The sequence below is a fragment of the Vulpes vulpes genome, chromosome 5, assembly GCF_048418805.1.
Source record: "Vulpes vulpes isolate BD-2025 chromosome 5, VulVul3, whole genome shotgun sequence".
Classification (NCBI taxonomy): Eukaryota; Metazoa; Chordata; class Mammalia; order Carnivora; family Canidae; genus Vulpes; species Vulpes vulpes.
Window position 1 is genome coordinate 123064161 of NC_132784.1, and position 15910 is coordinate 123080070.

Genomic DNA, 15910 nt, shown 5'->3' on the forward strand with positions numbered 1-15910 from the left:
TTCCATATTTTAACACTGAAAAAATACAATTCAAATTTTAGATTCCATTAATATGCAACTTAGAGACTATCTTAATTTTATAGTTTTCACACACACCAAAAATTTGCCTTGTTTAATATGTACTGCGTATGTGAAATTAAACACCCTACCAGAGCCAACAGAATGATCTCTCAAGTCATAAGGACTCTTTAGAGCCAACAGAATGATCTCTCAAGTCATAAGGACTATTTATACTTCTTTTCCCCTTCTCTGAAAGAAAGTGAGTAGAAGTTTATTTGGGGCTGAAACTTCAATAGTTAAATTTTTTTTTTCAGTTTTGCTTCAAGGATTTTTGGACTAGGTACTCTTCGAACTGCCTGCCTAGTTAGTGAATGATCATTCTATTTACCTAAGAAAAGTCCCTTCCCTCCCATACATCTGAACAAGCTCCCTACTTGGTCAATTCACACAATACTACTCTCACTGGCGAGTTGACTGATTCAGGAATGTGAAAAAGAGTTCAAGCAACTCTAGTCATTCTGATCTCTTACCCTAAACTGAAATAAAGTGAATGAGTTAGTTGAGACACCAAGATGGATACCTTTATTCAGAATATTCAGTCCTAAACAGTGAAAGTCAAAATGCACGAGAGAAAAATAAAGCAGGTGCCAAGAAGCCAAGACAAGTATCCAAAAAGCCCTCTAGAAACAGAGAAACTGATAAATCATAGAAAGAAGGGCTGTGAAGAGAGAAGGTAAGGTTATGGACAGCTCTCCAATTCTTGGTTTCTGTTCTTCAAGGAGCTCAAGGGCAATATTCTATTGCAATTAATTTTTTTTTCATTTAAGCTAGTTTGGAAGTAGGCTGCAAACAAAAACTATACCAACAAGGAATTTTTCTGTATTTCTCATGTTCTGCTTTTTTACTGTTTTCCCTAAATAGTGAGAATGCAATTGTTGGCCTAGGCAACATCATGTCATAGAAAAAGCATGTGCTTTTATAACTTGGGACAAACTCAGCTCTGCCAACTTCTAATTGTAAAACCTGCTACAAGCTCCTTAATTTCTAAACAGTTTTAATGTTTCTTTTCCTATCAAAGGGTCTATAACTTATGAGTAAATCCATTGTACATAATGTGGGAAGAAGGTATCCAGAAAAGCTATTCTCCCCTTTTTTGTATCATGGAATCTAGAACTCCCCTTCCTTTCTCACTTTGGTTCTGGTCCCAAATGTGTAGTCTCAAACACTCCTGAGTGATCTTATGCAAAACTCACATTTGCAGAGAAATTTAAACTAAGCAAGAGGCCTACCACTATAAATAGGTCTAGGTCCTAAAGATTTTTTTAATGTAATTTTTTTACAGGCCACTTTTAACAGAAGCCAATGAAAAACTGATCTAACAATCTTAAGAACTATGTAGAGTACTATTTTATATACCTGGGATAAAGTAAAATTACCAGATTAAGAATACTGACCACATGTTGGAACTCAGTTTTATTTTTATTTTTATTTTTTGGAACTCAGTTTTAAAAAGCTCTTTCATGCCAACCAAATTGTACACTGTAAGAGTAAACAACTATGTCATAATAATGAGACATCAAAATACTCCTCACCAAAACATTCAAAAATGCAAAGGTCAACTTCATATTCATCTCCTACTCAACATTTAAGTTGTCTCCCTTTGGGAATTCCCTTCCATATCTCAGTATATAGGGTTTGTTTATTTTATATACTTTACCACTCTGTTCCTCTCATCTAAAAACCAAAACTCTTATCTCTATGTGTTTGTAAGTGCTGTTAGTTTTCTGTATCTGAAATGCCTTTATGCTAGTTCACCTGACAAACTCTTCCTGTAAGAAAGAGTCAGTTCAAATGAGCTCTCTTTGCCAAAATGGTGCATATCCTGCCTCTAAGGTTTAAATCTTGAATACATTTCCACTGGAATAATAAGACATCTTAAATTACTACTGAGTACCTTGTACAGATGATGTTAGTAGCTTTACATACATACTATCTTGACCTTGGTCCACCCAGGTAGGTACTATATATCCACAATTTCCCGAGACAACCAGCTTAAAATCAAAGCATAGCCAGGATAAAAATTCCTGTGTAGCTCAAACCTTGTTATCTTTCTACTAATCTGGAAGTTCCAAAGGTTTTTGGAACGCAAGTCCCTTGAAAATCTAAGAGCTATGAACCTTCTCTATCCCACCTCCACCAAAATGGGCATATACAAAAAGTATTAAATATAATTTGAAAGGGTTCACAGACTCCCTGAATCTCACTCAATGCCCCAAGGAAAACTTCCTGCTGCTTCTCCTAAGTCTGTTCACAGTTGGTAAACTTCTTGAGGAAAATGACTTTCATATTTTCAACTGCTAATTCTAAACACAGTGCCTAGGGCATAGTGGGAACTCCAGAAATCGCTTATATATGAACAGTGGATGGCAAGAATCATGGAAGGATGACAGGGATACATTTTTGCATTCCTTCAGAGCCTACTAGGATAGCTACTCCAATATTGTTAAATAGCTTTTCAAATGCAGATTACATCTAAGAATAGTTATTACAAGAATTGTAGACATTAGCATATATCCCAAAGCATCTGAGATTAACATGATCCACATTCTGTATGTTCTAGGAAAAACTCTGAGGGACCAACAACTTTTATCTGCCATAAGGCAGCTCATAGACACTATAATATTATACAAATGGAAATAAGACTTTTGTGTATTTCACAGAGAAGGAGATAATTGTTAGGGTTTGACTGCATGAATCTAAAAAATTTTTTAGAATCGAAAGAATCCAAGAATCTAAAAATACTACAGAAAATATGAAATGTTGAGAGAAGTTCAACTATCTGGAAGAAACTTAGGGTGTCGTGAGGTTTAGAATAACTGCGTATCACTGGACTTGCATTAGGCAAGTCTTGAACTCAAATCTAATGCAAAACTTTTTCCTGATATTAAAAATCAAATTTTACAATAGAGATAGTATTACAATACAGATAACATTAAAATGAGATATTACAGTGGAGAAATGCTTAAGATAAACTGGGCTAAAATATTTACCCCAGAGAATTAATTACATTTTTGCTTCTAAGTTTGAGGTCAGGGTCAGAATTTTCAGTATTCTGATCTTCAAGGTACTGGTTAAGAAGTTTTCTAAAAAAATGGAAAAAGTATGTTTAATAGTACACCACAAATAAAATTTCATTCATCCAGTGGGAATGCTCAAAGACAAGATATAGATTATTCCAGAAGGAAGGGGATATATATACTGCAGAGTACAGGATTTTATCACTGCAAAGGTGACAAACTATGTTAAGGCTCTGGAATGCCAACCTAAGAAGTACAGACTTTATCCTATTGGCCTGTGATTCTAAACTAGGGCAAAAGTTATAAAATTGGGAGGACAGGAGAGAGGGAAATTGGGAAGACAGACAGCATATAATTACAGTATGAAAATAATCAGAGCAAAAAAAAAAGAAAAGAAAGAAAAGAATCAGAGCTTGGATCTGATGCTTTGATTTGGCTTGGACATTTAAAATTCTAATAATTTTAATGGTCATCAAAGGGAGCCTTGAATTGTTTTTGAAATTATATTTTTGATAATAAAAATAAAACCATTTTTCTTTCTTTCTTTTTTTGTAGGCTCCATACCCAGCATACCCAGCGGGGCTTGAACTCATAACCCTGAGATGGAGGGAGACCTGAACGAGATCAAGAGTTCTGACGCTTAACCAACTGAGTCACTCAGGCATCCCAAAGATAAAACCATGTTTCCAGTACCATCCTAAATAAACTTATTGATGAAAACAGAACTAAGGAGCAACACAGGGACTAAAATTGACATATCCTGATTTTTACAACCAGTGTGTTTTCTATTATCCCACAGATGCCAACACTTGAAAATGGTATTTTAGGAAAGTGAGTATGATATGCGGAATGGATTGGATGAGGCAAGAAACCAGAAGCAAGAAGAGAACAACAGCTATTGCTGTAATCACTCCAAAACACCCACAAGTTACAAGATACCACTATTTTTTGAAGAAATACTAATAACATGGTATCTGGATTTTATCAATGGAACCTAAAATCAAAAGTTAAAAGTAGATATTTTATTAAAGTTAATATTCTAAGATAATGGTCCCCAAGTAGGATTCACGGGGTGGGGGATACATAAGCAGTTACTTCAAGTGGTTCCCTGAATCCTTACACATATCAACCAGCATCCAGAGAAAAATACGTACTATCGTTCATATTTATGCAGCAGATATTACAATTAATAAAACCCTGTTTATCTAAAAGTTTTCCTGAATGCAGCCTGATACTTTATCTCAAATTTTCTTTTTCAGTGGGTACTGAAAATACAAACACATTGTGTAAGCATACACAGAAGTGTGTACACAATGAAAGGGGAAAAGCAGTTCTGCTCCTCTAAGAGACAAATCCCTTGGACCATTTGAAGAATCCACCTGGGGATCCCTGGGTTGCTCAGCGTTTTGGCGCCTGCCTTCGGCCTGGGGCGTGATCCTCGAGTCCCGGGGTCGAGTCCCGGTGTTGGGCTCCTTGCATGAAGCCTGCTTCTCCCTCTGCCTGTGTCTCTGCGTCTCTCGCACGCTCTCTCTCACGAATAAATAAATAAAATTTAAAAAAAAAAGAATCCACCTGAAGAATAAATCTCTGTCTTACAGTTTCAAGCTCACCACAATTTCTGCTCATGCAAGGGCCATTAATGCCTGTTAAGTGCCAGGCACTATATTAAGCAATGAGGATACAGAGATAATTAAGTCCCAATTGCTAGCCCTGGAGGCTTTCAGTCCGGGGAAGTCAGAAATGTAAATGTTTATGAATCTAATAAACTGAATGCTATAGAAACACAGAAGCATTTAACATATGAAGAAAAAAGTTTTAATCTGAATGTTAATGTCTTACTTTCAAACTGTCAAAGACCTTTTCCAAACTAAATGTCAACTATTGAATGAAAAAATAGCTAGCACTATTCTGAAAGTAAATACATACAATAAAATTTTTTGAGAATTAACTATTAAATTTGTAGTATGCTGTCTCTGGTAAGCCATAGGGAAAGAGTTACTTAAAAGTTTACTTCCACTTATTAAGTTACTTAGAAATATGTTTGGCTGGATACTCATCAAAGGATGGCTTAGAAACTAAACCAGTAGCAAATGCAAAAAGAAAATACTTCCTATCACTCTAGGTTTGAAAGGCACATTAAACATACAGAACCATTTATATAAATTCACTAGGATATTTTAAAAACCTACAAGTCAACCACAAGATACAATCCACCCCACTAGGATGGCTATAATCAAAAAGACGGACAAGTGTTAGAATGTAGAGAAATTGGTGGGAATGTAAAATGTGCAGCAGCTTTAACAGTCTAGCAGTTCCTCAAAATGTCCACCCATATCACCCATTAATTCTACTCTTCGATATATGCCCAAGATAAATGAAAACATATATCCTAACAAAAATGTGTACATAAATACTCATAGTAGCATTATTCATAAAATACAAAATATTCTATTTTATGTATTATTATATAAAGAAAATATTCCAAAAAGTGAAAACAATTCAAATGTCCATCAGTGGATGAATGGATGAACAAAATGTGGTATATCCATACAATGGAATATTATTTAGTCATAATAAGAAGTCAAATAGTTTCAATTCCTGCAACACATGAACGAACCTTGAAAACATATTAAGTCAAAGAACTCAGTCACAAAACAGCACATATTGTATGATTCCATTTGTATGAAGCAAATCTATGGAGACAGAAGGTAGATTAGTGGTTGCCTCAGGGTCAGGGATAGGAAAGGGAGGAAGAATGACTGCTAATGGGTATGGGGTATCTTTTTGGGGTGATAAAATTGATAATGATGACTGCATCATTTTGTGAATATACTAAAAACTATTAAATTATACAGCTTAAATCAATGAGTTTTATTACGTGAATTATCTCTCAATAAAGCTGTTACTGATTTTTAAAACACCTCAATCCACAGCATTTAACACTTTAACAATGAAAATTTTTATACTTATTTCGGCTGTGCAGCATAAAATCTTCCAGGCTTTCCATCTTTCTTCACTTCATGTTTTCTAACATTTCAAATCCAAACTTTAAAAAGCTTTAGAGGCCTCGTTTAACCAAAAGACAAGTTCTTGTCTGTCTTTTAAAATTATATTTAAAAAAAGTAAAATAAAATTATATTTAAACAGCAATCATTTCACAAACGAGGACACACATATAGTTAGTTAAGAAACATATAAAATACTGCACCTATCGTACCTTTAACACACACACAAAAAAAGAAAGTTTATGAGGGGAGCTCTCCTTCAATCTGTCTTCCTCCAGTTTCTACCATCTACTTTCAAAATGTTAAATGTAAATGTTAAGAATTTATACTCATTTGACTTATTTTCTCCTCAATCAACTATAATCTAGACTCTTCCATATCCTACCCAAACCACTTTTTGTGGTCACCAAATCACTCCTACTTGGCAAACAGAATGGGTACTTTCTCAATCTCACCTTACCAGTCCTTCTAGAAGTATTTGATTTTGCTAACTACTCCTTTCCCGAAACCCTCCCAAGGCTTTTCTGACATCCTCTGGGTTCCCTTCCCTCCTGAGCATACGGGCTGCTCTTTAAATACTGCTGCTAAAAAAATAATAAATAAATAAATACACACATACATACATACATACATACATACATACATACATACTGCTGCTCTCCAACCTAAAGCTGGTCACTTTATACGCTCATCTGAATAAATTCATTCCCTCTCATGCTTTCAAATACCTTTTATATGCTCATATGACAACTTCCAAATTTTTAACTACATCCTGTCAGCTTTCTTGAGCTCTACATTTCTGCCTAATGTCTCAGGCACCTCAGTTTACCACATTTAAACTAAACTAATTCTCTTCTACCTTGAAATTTCCTCCAACCACCTTCTGCTTGGTCTCTTCTACTTCTTTCTCTTCCCGTACTCCTAACCATACCAAATGGTATCTTCTAACTTGGGTGATAGTATACCAAACCAGGAAACTTGGAGTCATACTGTAAATATTCCTTTCTCCTGGACTACCCACATCTAGTAAATCGAGACTTCTTTCTTAATCCTTATCAGATCCTATATATACTCTCTATTCCACTATCTTAGTTTAGTTCAGGCCCTTATCTCATTTCCTATATTTCAACAGCTTCCAAAATGCTCTAATTCCATCCTTAATACTGCCACCAGAATCAACCCCTACAAACACAAATCTGTCAAATGACTGCTTACCCTTCTTAAAACATATAGTTGGCTATCCAGAACCTATCTGTATCAAAGAAGTGAAGGCTCATACTAAAGCAGTCTGTGGCAGAGGGTGGGGGTAAGTAGTTGGAGGCCGGAAAACATTGCTAGAATGTTCAGTTACTATGTTTATTTTCTTAACACCTGCCCACTTTCCAAGTGACCCTACGAGTTGTAGTATAGAACTATTCAAAATCACTAATACTGATCTAGTGAGTAAATTATAGCATAGATCCAAGAACCTTCACAATCTGAAACCCCTATCTAATTTTCTCAGCATCACCATTAGCCCTTACCATGCATTACTTCACTGGTTCTCAAAGTATGGTTCAGGGACAGCCTAGCCCCTGGCCATTTCAGAGAGTCCATGAAGTTAAAATTCTTTTCCTAATAATATTAATTTATGTTTCCTCACCTGTAAATATAGGAATGCACAGACCTAAGGCACGGTAATATTTCAAAATCATTTTCATTCTCCTTTTTAGTGTGTACAGTGGCGTTTTCTAGAGTACATGACATATCATGCTATGTGACATATAAACACTGCAACCATATGAACGAAGCAGATACGAAAACCCAAATCCAGTTTTCTATTAAGCCAGACATTAAAGAAATTTGCAAAAATATAAAAATAATGCTTCTTCTCACTAATTACTTTCTGTTTTGAATAATAATTATCTATAGTTAATATGAAGTGGGTTTATTATTTTTTTAAGCAGACATTTTTTTATATATCTGTTTGTAGTGCAATAAATAAAAGCTTTTTGGAGCCCTTAATAATTTTTAAGGCTATAAAGGATTCTAGAGACCAAAAGGTGTTAACTGCTGTTTTTAGGTGATTATCTACCACTCCCCTAAACATGTTCAACTTTAAATTTTTTTTAAGAATTATTCATTTATTTCAGAGACAGAGTGTGCACGCACGAGTGAGTATGCAAGCATGCAATGTGGGGGGAGGGGTAAAGGGAAAGAATCTTCAGCGGAATCCTCCACGCTGAGTGAGACTCAGCTCAATCCATGGACCCATGAGATCATGACTTGCACTAAAACCAGGAGTCCCAAGCTCAACAGACTGAGCCACCCAGGCGCCCCAAACATGTTCAACTTTAAAACTTCCATCCCTTTGCATGGTGGTATACCCTCCCCACCGCTAGCCTAGTCCCAGCCAGGTCCCAAAGGACCTCAGCTGCATCCTGGAGAAACAGAACAAAAAGAACAGAGGTTTTGGGGTGCCTGGCTGGCTCAGTTGAAGGAGCTTCTGAGACTCAGTCTCGGGGTGATGAGCTGGAGCCCCAGCTTGGTATAGAGATTATTGAAATCAATAAATTTTAAATGCTATATGTTGACAAACTGAACTTCAATAAAAAAAAAAAAAATATATATATATATACATAAATTTTAAAAATGCTATATGTTGGCAAATTGAACTCCAATAAAAAAATAAAATAAAAAAAAATAATAAATAAATAAATGAATTTTTAAAAAGAACAGAGGTTCTGAAGTCAAGCAAAATACTTAATTTCTCAGAGTGTGCTTCCTCATGTGTAAGATTCAGTTTACATCTATCTCATAAATTGTTGACATGTGAAGTAAGATAGGGTGCAAAGTATCTGGCACAGTGTTTAGAATATAAAAGGGACAGAAATGTTAATTTCTTTTTTACTTAAAATAATTTATAAAGACTAACATTACTGTAGTAAAATAAAAATGGTCTAACAATTATTTAATCATAACAAAGCAAGCAGACAGGTTGCTTTGAGCAGTTCTGTCAGGATTACTGTTTGTAGAACAGATGGTTTTATATAATAAATCCCTTGAAATGGATAATTCCTACAGTAGTTCCTGGGTACTTTTGATTGATAAACTAAGTTCAAATTAGTTTAAAACACCAGAATTGGGACCCCTGGGTGGCTCCGCGGTTTAGCGCCTGCCCTCGGCCCAGGGTGTGATCCTGGAGACCTGGGATCGAGTCCCACAACAGGCTCCCTGCATGGAGCCTGCTTCTTCTCCCTCTGCCTGTGTCTCTGCCTCTCTCATGAATAAATAAATAAAATCTTAAAAAAACAAAACATCAGAGTTATTTTAAATAGCATTTTAACGTAGGATAGCTTGCTATTATACCTCAGTTTGGCTTTAGAAAAATGTCTGTAAATACTCTTCACAAAAAAGTCCTGAAATTCACACCCCTACTGCATCCTGTTTTTTAAATACTCAACTGAATTCACTCATATTTTTGTTTTCACCTTCATGAATGGAGAGAGAACTGGTTTTTAAGCCGAAACTGCCATATTTACTTGTAGCTTACGTGTCATCTGTAATTATTTTTTATATACGGCCTAATATAAATTAGATAAACTTTAGCCTGATCAAGAGAAATCTACTGCTTGTTTCAATGTTTCAGACATTGTAAAGATTTATTCATTTATTACTTATTTTTAAGTAGGCTCCCAGCATGGAGCCCAGTGCTGAGCTTGTAATCATGACCCTGACAAAAAAGATCGGAGCTGAGATCAAGAATTGGATACCTAACTGGCTGAGCCAGGCAGGCACCCCTACACGTTATAAAGCTTTAAAAAGCACAAGAAAATGATTGAAAACAAAAGCCCAGATACCTTTTTCCTTTTATGTCTAGTTATCTGTAACTGACTACATAAATTAGCTATATGAGACTACAGACTTTAGCACAAGGATTTGTTAAATGATGACTCTAAATAATCACTCCCATACCTCAGCCCTATGAACTAGGTAGCATTTTTCTTCTTTAAAAGATGACAGAAATTAGTCATCCTATTTTCTTCAAAGTGGCCAGCCCAAGGTCCAACAGCTATACAATGAAAGAGATGAGCATAAAACCAGGTCTGTCAAACATGAATACACATCACTCTATCCTATACATTTACTGGTCATGATCACTGTCTGCCATCTTGTAAGAAGACTTAAAGTCAAGAAGCTGAAATCGAGTCCTGCATCTGCCACAAATCAGATGTTTAATAAGTAATCATCTTGGTGCTGTAGTTTACACCACTTCAATATCTTAGTTTTCTCCTCTTTAACGGTGGGCTGGAGAGGACACAACACACCAAGACAAGAATAGACAACTCAAAATAGTTAATGACAGGTGGAAAATTCCCTACCCTTACTAGTCAACACAAAATTCAAATTAAAACAAGAAACCATTTTCCAACCATCAAATTAATTAAATGAACGCTCATGTACTACTGGCAGTCGTATAAACTGATACATCTTCTTCAAAAGGTTATTTATAAACATGCATTAAATGTTTATATCTGGGGCACCTGGGTGGCTCAGTAGTAGAGCATTTTGCCTTCGGCTCAGGGCATGATCCCAGACTCCTGGGATGGAGTCCCGATCAGGCTCCCTGCAGGGCGCCTGCTTCTCCCTCTGCCTCTGTCTCTGTATCTCCCCTGAATAAATTAATAAACTCATAAATAAATTAATTAATAAATAAATAAATATCCTTTTACCTAGTACTTCCACTACTGGAAGATATCTTATGCAACAATCCAAAATAAGGAAGTTTTACCCATAAATGGCCAAATATTCAATCACAAGGAAATGGGTAAGCTATAAAATAGTTGCCAGGTAAAATATCATATAGCCACTGAAAAATTAAATAGCCACTGGATTTTTACAAATGAAAAATACTTATCAAAATGGTAAGTTGGGGGAAAAAAACCCAACAATATAAAATGAAATAAACAGCACCGTCAAACAGATGCATTAAGAACATTAACAGAGACCGCCTTTGGGTGACAGGACTAGGAAGGCTGGATACAACAAAGGGAAGAACATAATCCACCCCACTTTCCTAAGAGTAAGGCATTATTAATTATTATTCTATAATCTCCAAATTTGAAATTAAAAAAACTAGTACTCTATAACTGAATAGTATTATAATATATTATTTCTAAGGCTCAGTTCTAAAATGCTACAATTTAATAATGCATTTTTGATCCACATAAGAATTTACGAGTAACAGAACACTTGAAATTATTAGCTTATCTTCTATTCTCTCTCCACGGCAGAGGGGACATGGTCTCCCTCTAGCCTTCCAGTCAAGGGGAAAAGCAGCACCATCTATCTAGCAGGCTTAATTATAGCTATTGCTTATCAAGTCATGGAATAAAAAAAGCAAGCCCTATAAAAGAATAGCCTTAGTCATCAAATCTCCAACGTAGAATCACCTAGCTATCCCTAGGTATTATGGAAGATAAAAGAAACTCAGTCCTTCAGAAATGAAATCTCCAATAGGATCCCTGACTCATCCGCAAAGCACGAACCCCAAGGCTACTTCCCCTGCACATAAGTTCAGAGACTGGGCACCTGTCCTGACGGCCTTCATCACCAAACAATGCTCTTTCCTGACAGGATATGCCCAGGGATAACAAGATGACTAGCATGCAAACTCGCAGTGACCAAGGACCACACCACCTCTTCTTCCATAACCAAAATAAGACTGCAAAAGCGTGATTTTAAACTTCTAAAATGCCCTGAAAGTAAATATTTTCTATTTGCAAAAAAAAAAAAAAAAAAAAAAGCCGTAAAAAGGGGACTCCCTCCAATTACTATTGAGTGACACGACCCAATTCTCACTAGTAAGAAGAGAAAATACCCTCTTTATTTTCCTCGGATCAAAAACACATAGGCTAAATATCCACGGAAAATGTCCAAAATAGGACACAGATTATTTTAGCTACATTTTTTCCATCTTCGAAAGATACTAACAAAATCTCACTCCCATCCTCTTCCACCGGTCTGGGAAGGCGGGAATCACGAAGCCCCACAATACTATTACACCGCTGTATAAGGTCAACGATCTATTGTACAAGCTGTTAACAATGTTAATGCCTAAAACTGTAGATAACCGAGTCTCTTTAAAATGTGAAAAAGCATTTTCAGGGCTAAAAGTCATTTCAGCGGCACCTTGTAAACAATCAAACTGTACCTTGAAACAAACAAACAAACACCCTAGACAATGTGCGCTGCCCATTCATTTTTATGGACTTAGCCGCGTGTCCTTTTCACAATGGAGAATTCCGGGGTTAAGGGATCATCCTGCGGGGGGTACCCTGCCCGGGACCAACATTTCCCGAGCCTATTTCCCATTCCCGAACCCCGCCGCGGCCAAGGAGCAGCCACTTCCCCAAGTCCCACTTCCTTTTCCATTCCCCAGACCTCCAGAGTTTCCAACGCCCCGGTCTTGCGCAACATCCGTAGGAGCAGCCGCCGCAACCACCGCCTCCTGAGCCGAGAAACAACCCTAAAGGGAACATTGTCCAGCAGAAAAATAAAAGGTGGAGGGGGGGGTGCGATGTAGGAAGCGGACTTCTGGTCCCACGCCTCTGGCTCGGACCCCCCCAGGGGCTGTGCCTCGGGCGACTTCGGAGCAGGACCTTGCACCTCCCCAGCCGAGCGCCGGGCCGAGGCGGAAGGGGGGCAGGGAAGGTTATCTCCCGGTGCAGCGCTCCGGCCGCTTCGGAGCCTCCGCCCCACCAGGACTATTGTTCCCGAGTTCCCCGCCCCCACCCCGGATAGGAAGTGATGGTCACATCCCCTCCGCCTCCGACGACACCCCCAGGGGTCGGCGGGGGCTTCCTGCGGGAGCGGGAGCGGGAGCCGCAGCGCCGCGCACACCCGGGCCCTCCGACCTAACGTCGCGGGGACCCCGGCGCCACCGCACACCTGGGTGTCGGGGCCCGCGGCCGACCCCGGCCCAGCCTCGGGGGTCCTCGGGGGTCGCGGCGGCCAAGCGCCCGTGCCCACCTCCGCGGCCGGCGGGGCAGGGCGGCCCCGGGCCGGGGCTGACCTGGCGCCCCCGTCCCTCCGCCCCGCCGCGCTCCCCGGGCCACCTCGCCCCGGCCCCGCGCGGAGACCCCGCGGGGAGACCCCCCGGGAGACCCCGCCGGGCGGGGCAGGCTGCACGCTCCCGGCCCGCAGACAATAGGTGGTCGCGGGCGGCGGCGCGCGGGGCGGGCTCGGCCGGGCGGCGGCGGAGGGAGGCCGAGGGCGGCGGCGGCGGCGGCGGCGGCGGCGGAGGAGGCGGCCCGGGCCGTCCGCCCCGCTGCTCACGGCCGCGCACAAAGCGCCGGCGGGAACGGGCGGCGCGGGGCGCGACTCACCATGAAGTCCCGGGCGAAGTTGTCCTCCCCGTTGTGGTCCGGGCTCTTCATGGCCTGGACCCTCTGGATGAACCGCCTCAGGATCTCCACTTGCTCCATCCTCCCGCGCCCCCGCCGCCGCCGCCCGCCCGCCCGGCGCAGCGCCCGCTCAGCCTTCCCCAGCGCGCCGCCCGGCCTCCCGCGCCCCGCTCCCCCCACCGCCTGGGGCGGCGGCAGCGGCGGCACCGGCCCGGCGCCCGACGCCGCAACTTGAGGAGCAGCCGCCGCGCTCCCCCGGTCCGAGGCGAGCCGCTGCGGCTAGCGCCAGCCCCAACCCCCCGCCCGCTCCATCCTCGTCCCCGCCCTCCTCCTCCCCCGTTGGAGACGCCGCCGCCGCCTCAGGAGCTCGGCTCTCCCTGGCCCTGCCCCCCGGCCCGGTCCCTCCTCCCCACCCCCTCCCCACTGGCCGCCGCCGCCGCCGCCGCCGCCGCCTCTCCCCACGGGCGCGGCCCCGCCGCCACCCAGACGCGCGCCCCCGAGCCGTGGCCCCGCCCCAGGCGCCGAGCGCCCGGCCAGGCCCCGCCCCCGCCCGCGGGCCCCGCCCCCGGACCCGCCCCGCCGCGCCCAGACCCTCTCGCAGTGGCTGCGAGGCCCGCGGCGGCCTGCGGGGCCGCGCGAGCCACTTCCGGGGCGTGGTCCCGCCGGGGCCGCCTGGAGCGCCCGGGGCGTCCTGCAGGACGGGGTGCGCCTCCGAGCCCAGGAAACCCTGGTCCGTCCAGGAAGATTTCCGCTGGAACTTGCGGGCTCACGGCCCGCTGGTGGGAAAAGCGCATTTTGCGAGTGTTTCCTGCGGCCACAAGGCCCGGCCCGCGGGAGCCCGGGGGGGGGGGGGGGGGTGGAGGGCGGGGCGCAGAGGCATGCCGGGAACTGTAGTCGCGTCCCCCCGCGTTGGGGCGGGTGGGTCTCGGTCCCGCTGCTGGCCCGGGATGCTGACGGCGACTGACCTTGCCGCCTCGGGCAGTGGCTGCGGCCAGGACAAGCCAAACGTTCCTTGAACGAAAGGCCTTCCGCAGATCCGTCTAAGCCCTGGCGGGTGAGCCCTGAGCCCCGGAGCGCGCCCGAACACCTGCCACGCCTGTGTTGGCTGAATGAGACGCACTTTGTGCTTTGGAGCTCAGATTCGCAGCCCTCCGGACAGAAATGATTAACAGGCTTTTTTCTCCATAGAATGGACTTGATGAATTTGTGTGCATCTTTGCAAGTCTTCTGGCAATTAGAATCTGTCCTAATGTAATTCACCATTTTTGCGAAGAAAGTGATTTGCCTGAGGCCCACCCCTCCCCCCAGCGTACCCTTAGCAGAGCCAACACTAGAACTCAGACCTTCCTGCTTTCAGTATAGCCCTTAGAAGGATTGGCCCTCACCAAGGAAAGTAAACGTGTGGTAACGTGGCAGGAGAGAACGATTGGATCCCTGGACTTCTCTGGATCCCTCCTACCCACACCCAAGAAATTTATCAGATAAGCTTGGGCAGGGAATGGGTCGAAAATAGGGAACGTGCGTGCTAGCCCCCTCCTCCCAAGTGAATGTTGAGAACCACTGTGGAGCTTAACGATAAAACTCCTTGAAGAATATAGGTGGGTACAATATTTTTCCTCTGTTTCAGAGAACGGTGTTTCTCTTTAAAATACACAACTGATGTATGCCAGTCCAGTCCTGCTCTCAGAAATACGCACTTCCAGGTGTGCCCTCCTCAACCTCCTATGTATCTATGCGGTGTATGTGCATATGAAAAGATAGTTCTGTCCTGTACTCAAGGATTCACTTAGAATAGTTCAGTTTCCGAGTTAGGCTCCATTGGAAACAAGGGTCTGGAGTATTTTACTTTAATTAGATACTGAGACTCAGTTTTCACTGGATGTAGGAAAAGATCAGGATCTGGTCTTGATCACCCACCCACCAAGGGTCACCCTGTAGGTAACCCTTTTCCCCCCAGAACTGGGAAAGAAATTAAACTCTAAGCAAAGCAATGGGCAGATGATGAGGAGTGCCTGTACTTTTGATATATCAAAAGAATGTACAACCCAGAGGGTATTCGATGACTATATGCTAGACAAGTTGAGTAACAATCTAGGGTCTGACTGATTGGATGTGTTGACTTGTTTTGAGTACGGAACCTCATATTGTCTAGTGTTTTTGCAGTATTTTTACTTTTCCTCTTACTAACAGCCTTCTCTCTCTTTCTTGTAAAACTTGAGTGTTTTTTTAAGTTCCTAGCATCTACCTTTGGCATCTGATGTAGACTAGGGAAAACAAATGTAAAGTACCATTATGTATCTCGACTCTTTTGCAAAGGCTTACTTAGCATTTTAGTATACTTAGGTCACCTTTCAATTTACAGATAATTTTTGAGCACCTCAAGATATGTGTGTATGTGAAAGATGCAAAAATGTTTTAGGGATGGCTTCTTAGTGTTTATAGA

The 15910-nt window shown here is 42.0% G+C and overlaps 1 protein-coding gene and 1 long non-coding RNA gene across 9 annotated transcripts in view; one reads left to right on the forward strand and one right to left on the reverse strand.

The window, feature by feature from the left end:
• Positions 1–13701, reverse strand: part of PTPN12 (protein tyrosine phosphatase non-receptor type 12) — an 84121-nt gene extending 70420 nt beyond the window's left edge. For 2 of the 7 annotated variants that reach the window (XM_072759882.1, XM_072759881.1), the window contains exon 1: positions 13450–13658. In XM_072759882.1, coding sequence (XP_072615983.1) covers positions 13450–13548 — 99 coding nt within the window. In that variant the 5' untranslated portion in view covers positions 13549–13658. Of the gene's footprint in view, positions 1–12505; positions 12854–13449 lie in introns of those variants that run through there. The other 5 variants (XM_026006101.2, XM_026006099.2, XM_072759884.1 and 2 more) reach the window with 4 other exon arrangements.
• Positions 13702–14135: 434 nt separating this feature from the next.
• The window catches only part of LOC140599102 (uncharacterized), a 77396-nt gene continuing 75621 nt past the window's right edge, over positions 14136–15910 (forward strand). For both annotated transcript variants that reach the window (XR_012001835.1, XR_012001836.1), the window contains exon 1: positions 14136–15065. This is a non-coding gene — a long non-coding RNA (uncharacterized lncRNA). The remainder of the gene's footprint in view (positions 15066–15910) is intronic.